This window comes from Coregonus lavaretus (assembly GCF_964263955.1).
Source record: "Coregonus lavaretus genome assembly, chromosome: 13".
NCBI lineage: Eukaryota > Metazoa > Chordata > Actinopteri > Salmoniformes > Salmonidae > Coregonus > Coregonus lavaretus.
The window spans coordinates 33,831,611-33,844,702 of record NC_140000.1 but is presented as its reverse complement, the minus strand read 5'-3'; the positions used below and the strand labels follow the sequence as shown (position 1 = coordinate 33,844,702).

At 41.0% G+C, this 13,092-nt stretch overlaps 1 protein-coding gene across 6 annotated transcripts; it reads right to left on the bottom strand.

Annotated features, from left to right (window-relative positions):
• Positions 1–872: 872 nt before the first annotated feature.
• Positions 873–7,286, bottom strand: LOC311140248 (GPN-loop GTPase 2-like). Of its 6 annotated transcripts, none has more exons than XM_084175208.1 (7): positions 7,185–7,286; positions 5,250–5,357; positions 4,900–5,126; positions 4,054–4,210; positions 3,747–3,907; positions 3,318–3,448; positions 873–1,564 (listed from the first exon to the last, which is right to left on the bottom strand). In XM_084175208.1, the coding sequence occupies exons 2-7, from the start codon at positions 5,317–5,319 to the stop codon at positions 1,492–1,494; spliced, it is 819 nt and encodes a 272-aa protein (XP_084031334.1). In that variant the 5' UTR covers positions 5,320–5,357; positions 7,185–7,286; the 3' UTR covers positions 873–1,491. The 6 variants fall into 6 exon arrangements, with proteins under 6 accessions (XP_084031334.1, XP_084031336.1, XP_084031335.1 ...); XM_084175210.1 differs by lacking the exon at positions 7,185–7,286 and adding an exon at positions 6,753–6,823; XM_084175209.1 differs by lacking the exon at positions 7,185–7,286 and adding an exon at positions 5,644–5,746.
• Positions 7,287–13,092: the final 5,806 nt, after the last annotated feature.

Sequence of the window (13,092 nt, the reverse complement as noted above, 5' to 3'; positions counted from 1 at the left end):
GGTTAGTTTTGACTGCCAATATACTGACAGTGTTCTTGTTTTCACATGGAATAAAGGTTTACAAGAAAGCAATTTTCCATAGATAAAACATATGCACATTCATCTATTTATTGGTTTCCCAACAAGCCTCTGGACACTGCTGGTATGAACTGTTTTCTGAACATATGAAAGTCAAGATTGCTTCTACCTTTCTAGATGTATAGCAGCATTAGTTCCATTTAAACTACATCTTTGAAAGGTTGGCAGACAACAACTGAGGACAAGACCTTGAAGTGTGACCAATACTTTGGAGATAGAACTCCATTCCATGTTTTTAAAACAGCTCTACTCTATGAGCTAGGCGAATTACTGACTCAGTTAAGCCAATGCTTCTGAATGTTATCATGTTTGTTCCATAAAATCTGGCCTCCATCTACAAAGATGAAACACCAAGGTCGTTATAAGTGTATATTTGAAACCTCCGTCTATCATTTTACATCCTCAAAGCGAGCATCCAATCAGGTTTGGTTAAGAATCTTGCCTACTACGTTGCACAAGTCTATTGTTTTAATCTGAATATGAGCTTCTTTCTGTTGGCTATCAGCTGCCACCTATGGAGAACAAACATTACCTGAATAGATTCTGGAGAGAAATTAAGGGAACAGCTGCATCAAGGGACCAGTACCTATGCTTTTGATCTGAATCAAGCTCCACTCTGAATTCTCCCTCTCTGCCTCTTGCTCATCTATATGTGTCACAGGTCTGGGGTAGATAGGGAGATGATGATGCATAGGGCACCTCACCCTCTCCTGGTCTGCACCTATTACACAGAGCTATAGGTCCATACAAACACACAAGAGGGCACATCTGTAAATGTCTGTTGTACATGCATGTAAGACCAACTCTTCACAAACTTTATTCATGAAAATAAAACACAACAGTTTATTTTTCTAATTTGCAAAGGGATTTGTACCCAATGTACACATCTTATAGACTGAAGGGCTGACCAAACTGCCCCTACAAACCAGGGTATTTCTCATTACAAAATGTAAATAATTATCTGTAGTCCAGTGCTCCTGGATTTGTCCATCTTTTTTCACTGGCAGAATAAGAGATGAGCATTTGCATCCAACTAAACAACACACTGTTGTCTGTAGTAACACTGGAATTACAACCCAGCCACAAAGCCAAGGATATATCAATCCAAACTCTTAACCCAGATTGATCCAATTCTTGGTTTGTGGGGTAGGAAGCAGTTGGCTTGGAATCTGTTTGCAGTCTGATGCTTCTAACCCTTTCTCCACCCTTCTCTCCTCTCTATATACCCAGAGCCAGCCATATCAAGTTAAAAGAGTGATAATTTACATGTTCAGTCAAAGAGGGAAAGAAAAATAGCATTTTCTGCATTTGACACACCACTTCCACTGGACAAATGTTGTATTGTCTGTCCTTTGCTGGCCCAGTGCAAGCAACATGGAGGTCAGCAGCATCCATTGATGAGTGTCTGGTGATCTACAGATCCATCACCTCCTCCTCCACGGTCTTTTCACCATCTCCAACATACCTCTCTTGCACTCCTAGAGTTCTAGGGGTAAATGTTTTAAGAAAATCAAATCTAAATGCTATTCGTAAACAACAGGTGTAGACCAACAGTGAAATGCTTAGGAGTGTAGACCAGTCATCTATGGTAAGCAGCACTCCACAGGCAGATCTGTTTAGAACAGAATACACTATTCAAACTCTAATAATAATTGTCATCACTTGCTGAGACTGCTTAAAAAGGTCCAAATGCAGCAGTTTTTATCTCAATATCAAATCATTTCTGGGTAACAATTAAGTACCTTACTGAGATTGTTTTCATTTAAAATGGTAAAAAAAAGGAAAAAATTGCTTCTTAGCAAAGATCTATCTGGGAGTGGTCTGAGTGGGGAGGGGAAAACGAGCTGTTATTGGCAGAGGTTTGGAACTCTCTTGTTGGTCTATTTAAGTGAAAATGCCAGAGAAGCCGGTGTTTGGAGAGTATATTGGCACAGTGTTGTTAGACCCAAGACGAAGTTGGCAAACTGTGCCAATATATCCTCCAAACACCGCCTTCGAGGGCATTATCACTTTTATACAACGGGTTACCAACATATTCAAATAATGATTGATATATCTTCATTAAAATGGTTTGATTAATTTATTCATACTATTTCATTCTTCCATGAGATATAGTCCTGACACAAATCTAGGGTTTGCTCCCCAAACCGGCTGGCTGGTCGTTTGGGTTGGTTGCCAGAGATGCGACCCAGTCCTTAAGTCTTTTTGTTCTGTATCTATGGACGCGACCCAGTCGGTCTATTGCCATACTGGCTGACAACGTTTTTATCCCTTGCTTGCTAGCTAGCCAACTACAGCTAACTTACAGTCACGTCAAACAGTGCAGCCATAATAACAGCAAAGTAGCTAGCTGCCTTTGCTTAAGCTGTTTTCTAGTGACATTTGGATCCATTCATAAGAATTACCTAATGATGCGCGATTTCACCTGGCATAGAAAATGTGCACTCTCGTCAGGACACTGTTGTTCAGAGGAGCTAGCCAACAACACAATCACTTCAAACTTAAGCTGGAAATTGCATTTCATTTCACCTGTTTTCTATTGACACTTGAATATATCCATACAAATTATGCTGATTCATGATTTCGACTGCCTGAGAAAAGCTGCCTGCCTGTCTCGTCCCGACCCCTACCCCTACAGCTGGAGATCGAATTTCAATATTGAAACAATGTTGCAAATGTCAGAGAGACAGACAGCAAATCTCCACCATTGAAAACTAATTGCTAGTCTAAAAGAAATGGCAGATATTGTCTAGATGCTTTTTAGTGGAGATCAAGTTTATAAATTCTCTGATGAGACAGTGGATTGCGCAGTGAAATGGAACAGAGTAAATAGGCATTTCAACATCATAGCTTTAGCCGGTGGTAACTTGTGTAATAGACACCAGCTGGAATGCAGTTTTAACCAATCAGTGTCCAGGATTAGACCCAACCGTTGTATAATAACTAATTAACCACCTGGTGATGTCACCAGGCAGGCCAACACTCCATCCCATCAAAACAGGCTGAAATTTCAGCCGGTCTTTTCAAACAGCTCTTACATGAAAAGGGTATTATCATAATTTCACAATATTATTCCAACCTCAGAGTGGAAATATATATATAACACACAGTTTTGGACTTAACTGGGCCTTTAACAATTTCTACATTTAAAATAGCTTTGTTTCATAGGTTGAGCATGTGAAATAGATTGTTTAATAACAAACACATAAATCAATATAGCAGCTGTGAGTAAAGGATACGAGGTGAACTGGAAGTCTGCTCCCACAGCGGCTGACATCATTGCATGCAGGTTCCTCTCCTCCAGGTCACCGAAGCAGTAGCCGTTGGCCTTGTCCACTGTCCGCAGGACCTGCGTCATGCTCTCCCTGTCCTGGAGATGAAGCACAATGTAGGATGTCAGTGGTTAAGTGGCAAAAATGTAAATGCAGGCTTCATCCTCCAGGTTGAGACTACAGTGTTTTACCCTTACCTCACCTTCTAAAATGGACCAGTATTTATTATGAGTTTAGACAAAGTGTTATCAAGGTTGTGTTCACTAGAAGGCACGAAGCGGAGAAAAAGATCTGAAACAGGGAGGTACTGAACTTTATGTCCCATAATAAATATGACCCAGGAACAGTAGATGCCCAAGAACCAGTGAACTTCTAAAGGCAGCAGCAAAGTCTCACCTGCACATTGAGAGGCACAAAAGAGACAAGACCGTAGTCTTGTATGACCCCTGCGAGTTTCTCATTCAGTTTGAGGAACTTCCTAAAGAAAGGGTCAGCAGCCAAGTGATCCAGCAGATATGTCAGGTCCATAACCTCTGTGTAGAAGTCCAGGTTGAAGGCTATCCCAGAGACAGACAAAGTGCAAAAATGAAACAAATCCCCCAGCTAAACGGCAAACTGTAAAATCAAACACTTCTGAGGGAAACTGAGGGAATATAGCCATACAAAGCCCATATTCATCATCACCCAGGACGTCTCATCTCACCCAGTTTTCCGTACTGCTCGATGAGGTCTATCTTGGAGAGGACGTTGACGTGGGGTAGCTCCACGTGCAGCATGGTGGACAAGGAGGTGCACAGCACTGAGATGAACTTAGCTGGGTCAGCGCAGTAATGAGAGTCCACAAGGTGCACTGCAGTCAGCTGAGAGTGTTTAAAGAGGGAGTGTTAGTGAGACAGTGAGGGGATTGAATTATCTGGCCCAGGTTATCCCGGCGGGGGGAGTTTGCACTGGGTGAAAAGTGATTGCATTTGTTTTGGAACCGGGCTGCCCCCTCGGGCGTGAGCCAGGTGCCCTGTTCAAAGCCCACGGTGAAGTCGGCTCAAAACAAAATTGACGTAGCCTAGGCTAGATTAAGCATGTGGAGTAATTAGTATTCTGTGTTTTCACATGCAAAAGTGATTGCTTTTAATAAAAACGCTTTATCTGCCTTCTCAATGAAAACTAGTTTGAAAATTCGAACATATATTTTTACGGAAAATATGTTTTTCTGGACAATGCACCATGCTGTTCGATTTGCCCGTTAACGTCACGGGCCATAGACTGGTGCACCGCTGCTCAGGTTAATAGAACTCCCTCAGTGATAATGAGCACAACCTATGACTCAACACTAACAAAGCACATGCCAATAAACACCATTACAAATAGCTAGGCCTACTTGTCAAAGCCCCAAATTCTCCATCAATATGGTGAACAATTCATTTCTTAAATTAGCCTAAATGATACTGAATGTGGATTGACATACTACACAGAGTTTTTATTTTGGGGAATCATTAATACTAGGAATCAGAACATTCCAGCACAAATATCTTAGAATCCTGAAGCATCTCACCCTGAAGTTCCACTTGGCCAGCTGAGCAAAGACGTTTTTCACTGAGTTCTGGTGGGTGTACAGCTCCACCTGACCAGGACAGTCAAACAGGAAGTAACAGTCACTATGTTCCTCTAACTTGGCTTCCAGCCAGTCCAGATTGGCCTCCAGATACTCCATGCAGTACAGGAGTCCACCATTGGGCCCCAGCTTCAAACCCTCCATCACGTCATGTAGGGTGACCAGCTCTGAAATATCCACAGCACAGGGGTATGGGAGCCCTTCATTTGCAGGGTCCATGTTCACCACAACTACCTTCCGTCCCAAGTGACTCAAGAACTCCTGCATCCCCCGGCAGTATGTGGTTTTACCTGAGCCAGGAGGTCCAATGACCACCTGGCCAAAGCGTAAGGATGGAGGCTGCGAGGGCTGGGTGGCCATGATTACTTCTCCAAAGCTTTGACCTGTTAGGTTCCCATCTGAGGAGAAAACAAACGGTACATGCCCATCACTGACCCCTGTCCTTAGCCACTAACCACCACCTATGGTCCTTGCCTCAGGTTAGCCCATTCATAGAAGTTAACTACATTTAGCGCCTATTAATGATAGTTTCTTCTGGCCGGGTGAGTTTTGTTAGGTGCCCCGACTCTCGTTCTGAACGTTAACATGCATAATGTACGGTACGGTTTTGGAAACATAAGGTACGTATCTTTCCTATCAGCAATAAATATTTGTCAAAAAACTAAAGGTTAAATTACTACACACCTTTATAGGGTTAGGGTTCCCACATGGCCATATTTCCATGTTACAGCGATTGTTCACGGAAAAGACAGAGGCGACTACCTGTGCTAATTTGCTATCTGCGTCTGTGTGTAAACGCAAGATGGACGCCAAAAACGTGTTGTCGCTGAAAAATTATTTCGTCTGCATCTGTGTTAAAACCGTGTACAGTATGTATATATTTTTCATTTGTTAAATTAATTTGATGTGATATGAAAGTAAGGGGCTTTATGTTTCTAGAACAGTACCGCAATTGAGAATCGATTCACGTTTAGATGGAGTATTTGGCTGTTTTGGCTCTGAGAGCCAATTCGCATTTAAACAGAACATTTTACATTTAGCTAAGATCCTTGGACTCTGAGTAACATTAGGCTCATTTAGTCCATTATTGGGATAGCTGAGGAACGTTCAACTCCGTTCTCTTATATCGAGGCGGAGTTGAGTTTAGATAACTGTTTTACTAACAACAACATCCGCCTCGATTTAAGAGAACCGAGTTCAGCGTTCATCAGCTATTATGATCTAGCGCAGGGTTTCCCAAACTCGGTCCTCGGGACCCCAAGTGCACGTTTTCGTTTTTGTCATAATATTACACAGCTGATTCAAATAATCATCAAGCTTTGATCATTTGATTCAGCTGTGTAGTGTTAAGCACAAACCAAAACATGCACTCCTTGGGGTCCCGAGGTGGACTGCGTTTGGGAAACTAGCCAGGTTTGCACAGAAACGTGTATTCAATTATGTTGTTTACTGACTAACGTCTTTCAATTAACCTGCACATTTTAAAGTGTTGCTAGTCAGCAGCGGTGGAAAAATTACCCAATTGTCATACTTGAATACAAGTAAAGATACTTTAATAGAAAATGACACAAAAGTCATCCAGCCAGTAGCATATACTAATTGAGTAAAAGTCTTAAAGTATTTGGTTTTAAATATACTTAATCATCAAAAGTAAATGTAATTTCTAAAATGTACTTAAGTATCAAAAGTAATTATTTCAAATTCCTTAGATTAAACAAACCAGACAGCACATTGTTTTTTACATTTACGGATAGCCAGGGACACCCTCCAACACTCAGACATCATTTACAAACCAGATCAGAGGCAATAGAGATGACCAGGGATGTTCTCTTGATAAGTGTGTGAATTGGACAATTTCCCTTTCCTGTTAAGCATTCAAAATGTAACGAGTACTTTTGGGTGTCAGGAAAAATGTATGCAGTAAAAAGTACATTATTTTCTTTAGGAATGTAACGTTAGTGAAGTAAAAAATCTAAAAAGTAAAGTACAGATACCCCCCAAAACTACTTAAGTACTTTACACCACTGGTTAGCAAAGCATTCAATGCACAATGTCATGCGAAATGATGATGCGCTAGCTAGCTAGCTATCCATATTGCAGTTAGCTTGCTAATTAGCAGCGTAGCAAAATAATCAAGCTAAAACAGCAACCAAAATGCTCCTCAAAATACTTGTTATAACAACAAATAAGGATTTTACATTACGGTACGAGTGAAATGTACTAACTTCGCCACCTGCCGCCGTTAAAATTGGTTGTTTGAGAAGTTACCCAAAACCTAGCCAACGCCGCTGTGAAACAGGCAAGAATATACTAAGTACTTCCGGGTCACGGATTTTGGAATCCTTCAGATTAAAAGTCCCGTCCTGTATACTTAGTGAAGGAATAATTAGGGCAAAAATGAGCCCAATTATCGATATATTTGACTTATCATACAAATAATTACGTATTTCTATAAGATATGTCATTTAAAAAATGTTTCAAGCCTAAATGTTAAACAAAAAAAAAAAAAGTGTGTACTCCTATCATTAATTGTACCATACAAAATTATCTGTATGTTATGTCGCTGTAAAGGGGGGTCCATTCTGCTTAGGAGCACTTCTAGTTTCCAAATTCACAGAGTTTACACCCAGAGGAGCGACGTTGCTCATTTGGCGGTCCTTATAGTGGCCCATCAACTTAAATCCAATATTTTTTCCACATTGGACATACAGTGGGGAAAAAAAGTATTTAGTCAGCCACCAATTGTGCAAGTTCTCCCACTTAAAAAGATGAGAGAGGCCTGTAATTTTCATCATAGGTACACGTCAACTATGACAGACAAATTGAGAATTTTCTTTCCAGAAAATCACATTGTAGGAATTTTTATGAATTTATTTGCAAATTATGGTGGAAAATAAGTATTTGGTCACCTACAAACAAGCAAGATTTCTGTAAAAGACACCTGTCCACAACCTCAAACAGTCACACTCCAAACTCCACTATGGCCAAGACCAAAGAGCTGTCAATGGACACCAGAAACAAAATTGTAGACCTGCACCAGGCTGGGAAGACTGAATCTGCAATAGGTAAGCAGCTTGGTTTGAAGAAATCAATGTGGGAGCAATTATTAGGAAATGGAAGACATACAAGACCACTGATAATCTCCCTCGATCTGGGGCTCCACGCAAGATCTCACCCCGTGGGGTCAAAATGATCACAAGAACGGTGGCAAAAATCCCAGAACCACACGGGGGGACCTAGTGAATGACCTGCAGAGAGCTGGGACCAAAGTAACAAAGCCTACCATCAGTAACACACTACGCCGCCAGGGACTCAAATCCTGCAGTGCCAGACGTGTCCCCGTGCTTAAGCCAGTACATGTCCAGGCCCGTCTGAAGTTTGCTAGAGTGCATTTGGATGATCCAGAAGAGGATTGGGAGAATGTCGTATGGTCAGATGAAACCAAATTATTTGGTAAAAACTCAACTCGTCGTGTTTGGAGGACAAAGAATGCTGAGTTGCATCCAAAGAACACCATACCTACTGTGAAGCATGGGGGTGGAAACATCATGCTTTGGGCTGTTTTTCTGCAAAGGGACCAGGATGACTGATCCGTGTAAAGGAAAGAATGAATAGGGCCATGTATCGTGAGATTTTGAGTGAAAACCTCCTTCCATCAGCAAGGGCATTGAAGATGAAACCTGGCTGGGTCTTTCAGCATGACAATGATCCCAAACACACCGCCCGGGCAACGAAGGAGTGGCTTCGTAAGAAGCATTTATTGGTCCTGGAGTGGCCTAGCCAGTCTCCAGATCTCAACCCCATAGAAAATCTTTGGAGGGAGTTGAAAGTCCATGTTGCCCAGCGACAGCCCCAAAACATCACTGCTCTAGAGGAGATCTGCATGGAGGAATGGGCCAAAATACCAGCAACAGTGTGTGAAAACCTTGTGAAACTTTTGTTATTGACCAAATACTTATTTTCCACCATAATTTGCAAATTAATTAATTAAAAATCCTACAATGTGATTTTCAGGATTTTTTTTTTCTCAATTTGTCTGTCATAGTTGACGTGTACCTATGATGAAAATTACAGGCCTCTCTCATCTTTTTAAGTGGGAGAACTTGCACAATTGGTGGCTGACTAAATACTTCCCCCCCCCACTTTATATGAAATGGAGTTTGAGGACATTATGTACTGACTGGAAAAATACCTGGCATGTCATGGAGTTGTGGTGGATATTAGCCTCGACTATGAATTCTGTCATCGATGCCCTACATTTATAAAACAGACAGATGGCAGCAGTTGTGGTAATTATATATGTTTGTTTTCCAAAGCATTCCTTTTTGGAGGAAGTATTAATCGATTTTGTCTCAAGGGTATGAGATAGTTAGTGTCTGTTGTATGAGTTGACAGAAAACAAAGTACTTAGAAAGTTGAAGCTGAATAATGAATGAAACCTCTATACTTTCAAATGAATTTAAGATAACTTATTCATTTTGAATGACTTGCATGAAATAAGTCACCTTATGAATTATTGTTTTTATATAAGTTATTAAAAGCATTGTTTTTATTTTTTATTACTAATGAGTTCAAGGAAGTCATGAATTTGAGGACAATCACATTTTATGAAATGCCTGCTGTGTAATGAATTACTCAAAATGAATTAAGTCATCTTATCAATTGTACTGGAGGGTTTATTGAAAGACAATCTTTATGGATGTATTTTGAGGTTTTGGGTTTCTATAGTCAGCACGTGATGATACTGGAAAATAATGATTTTATGTATTTTTCCAAGACTGGATGTGAAATAATAATAATCTGTTAAATGTTATATGGTGCATGATTCTCAGAAATTTAATTTTGTCTTTCAGGAACTGAAAGCCTGGGACCTTTGAGACGTGATGTTCCTCGCCAAGGGCATTTGCTGAAATCACAAAGAGAACCAAGTGGAAGTTGTTGATCTTCTTGTAAATATATTGTTTAAAAGTATTATTTATGACATTTATATTAGCAAAAGTTTGAATGCATAGATTTCAGGACAGTTTTCAATGTACGAATTGTAATTCTATACATTTTCTTTAGTGTAATGTTTTTTTTTTTTTTTGTGCTTTTGGACTTGTCTAATGACTCATCTTTTTATGTGTGTTTCCCAGCAGTTTGTGATGTTAGTATTTTGTATCAGGGGTGGCTTCATGTTAAAGCCCCATTCTACCACACCTGATTCTACTAATCAGCTTTTTAGTAGAACTGGGCTTGAACAAAGGTTTGCACACCCTGTTGGTCCTTAAGAGCAGGTTGGACCAGCCCTGATTAATAAGTACTAGTTCCTAAGTCTGATTATTGTACGTTTCGCTGTTAATAGTTTTTTTGTTGTTGTTGTAATAAGTCACTATTTTTACAGGTATTTTAAAGTACATTTCCGTGTAAATAGTTTAGTTATTGATCCATTGTGGCACATGTACTTGTGTAAATAAAACCTAGCTATCTAATATGCAAATATCTGGATGTAAGCTGATTTCCCACTCTTAAAGGGCCACAATAATAGCAATGATGACCTTGTGGGTGTAAACTCTGTGGATTTGGAAACTACAGGTGCTCCTGAGTAGAATGGATGCCCCTTTTACTGCAACACAATGTACAGAAAATGGTGTATGGTGCATGCAATATATATGTCCAATATGGAAAAACAATTGGATTTAAGCTGATGGGCCGCAAAAAGAGCATCGAAACTCCTCTGTGTGTAAACTCTGTGGATTAAGAAATGAGAAGTGCTCCTGAGTAGAATAGATCCTTTTACTGCGACACAACGTACAGACATACAAAAACCATTGTATTTAAGCTGATTGGCTACTCTTTAAGGGATAAGGGATGGATCGAAATTTACAGAATGGGTACCTGGAGTACCTTTTTCAATTTCAGTCAAGGGGAGGGTTTTGCTTTAAAAAAAAATAAAGATCTAGTCCAGGGGAGGGTCATGTACAGTGCATTCGTAAAGTATAAAAAATATATTTAAAAAAATTACATTTACGTAAGTATTCAGACCCTTTACTCAGTACTTTGTTGAAGCACCTTTGGCAGCGATCACAGCCTCAAGTCTTCTTGGGTATAACGCTACAAGCTTGGCACACCTGTATTTGGGGAGTTTCTCCCATTCTTCTCTGCAGATCCTCTCATGCTCTTGTCAGGTTGGACGGGGAGCGTCGCTGCACAGCTATTTTCAGGTCTCTCCAGAGATGTTCGATCGGGTTCAAGTCCGGGCTCTGGCTGGGCCACTCAAGGACATTCAGAGACTTGTCCCGAAGCCACTCCTACGTTGTCTTGGCTGTGTGCTTAGGGCCGTTGTCCTGTTGGAAGGTGATCCTTCTCCCCAGTCTGAGGTCCTGAGAGCTCTGGAGCAGGTTTTCATCAAGGAACTTTCTGTACTTTGCTCTGTTCATCTTTCCCTCGATCCTGACTAGTCTTCGAGTCCCTGCCGCTGAAAAACATCCCCACAGCATGACGCTGCCACCACCACGCTTCACTGTAGGGATAGTGCAAGGTTTCCTCCAAACGTGACGCTTGGCATTCAGGCCAAAGAGTTCGATCTTGGTTTCATCAGACCAGAGAATCTTGTTTCTCATGGTCTGAGAGTACTTTAGGTGCCTTTTGGCAAACTCCAAGTGGGCTGTCATTTGCCTTTTACTGAGGAGTGGCTTCCATCTGGCCACTCTACCATAAAGGCCTGATTGGTGGAGGGCTGCAGAGATGGTTGTCCTTCTGGTTCTCCCATCTCCACAGAGGAACTCTGGAGCTCTGTCAGAGTGACCATCGGGTTCTTGGTCACCTCCCAGACCAAGGCCCTTCTCCTCCGATTGCTCAGTTTGGCCGGGTGGCCAGCTCTAGGAAGAGGCTTGGTGGTTCCAAACTTCTTCTATTTAAGAATGATGGAGGCCACTGTGTTCTTGTGGACCTTCAATGCTGCAGAAATGTTTTCGTCTCGGAGCTCTACGGACAATTCCTTCGACCTCATGGCTTGGTTTTGCTCTGACATGCACTGTCAACTGTGGGACCTTATATAGACAGGTGTGTGCCTTTCCAAATCATGTCCAATCAACTTGAATTTACCACAGGTGGACTCCAAGTTGTAGAAACATCTCAAGGATGATCAATGGAAAAAGGATGCACCTGAGCTCAATTTCGAGTCTCATAGCAAAGGGTCTGAATACTTATCTAAATAAGGTATTTCTGTTTTTGATTTTTTTTATAAATTAGCAAAAAAATCTAAAAACCCGTTTTCACTTTGTAATTATGGTGTATTGTGTGTAGATTGATGGGGAAAATATATTTAATCCATTTTAGAATAAGGCTGTAACGTAACAAAATGTAGAAAAAGTCAAGGGGTCTGAATACTTTCCGAAAGCACTGTAATTTGTAATTGATGAAATTTCAATACTTCTCAGTGTTTTAGAATTAGTTGCTTATTAGGCTATATATCGATGTGTGCCCAATGATGCCCTTCATCGCTGATTCTCTGCTGGGCGCACAATATCAAGTGCGTCCATTGCCGCGGGAAGGTGTTTGGGGGTGCTGCAATTATTTTTTGCCCATGCTACAGACAGCTATATCGGTCCGCTAATACAGGACTAGTAAAGGCCCAGTGCACTACTTTTGTGGGGGAAAAAAGCATATATATATATATATTCTATTCCGATTCATCAGGGGGAGCTTCAGCACCCCTACTTCCCGCGGCTATGAGTGCGCCTATAGGCTATTTAGTGTGGTCTCAATCAAATGATCCATAGCCTATAGGCTACGAAGTGCATGCTCGGAGAAGCACAGAGCAAAGTTATATTTATAGGGTAGCTGCTGGGATGGTGTAAATAAAACTAGGCTGCATTACACACTGCAATGGATATTCCAATCCTGAGCACCGGCCTGCTCTGCTCTTGCTGATCAAAACCTTTTTTTGTGCTGCCTAACCAATGCTGTGCTGTTTAAGCCTACTACAGTGGCAGTTCAGGAGGAGAGTCAAAAAATTATTCAGAAAATAATTTTTGATTTGGCCTAGTCCAAAAAAGCCTATAGCCTATGTTCTGTTCAGTTTGAGAAGGAGAATGCGAAGATGAGGAAGATCGGAGGTGAACTTTGATAGCTTACTGCTACTACTACACT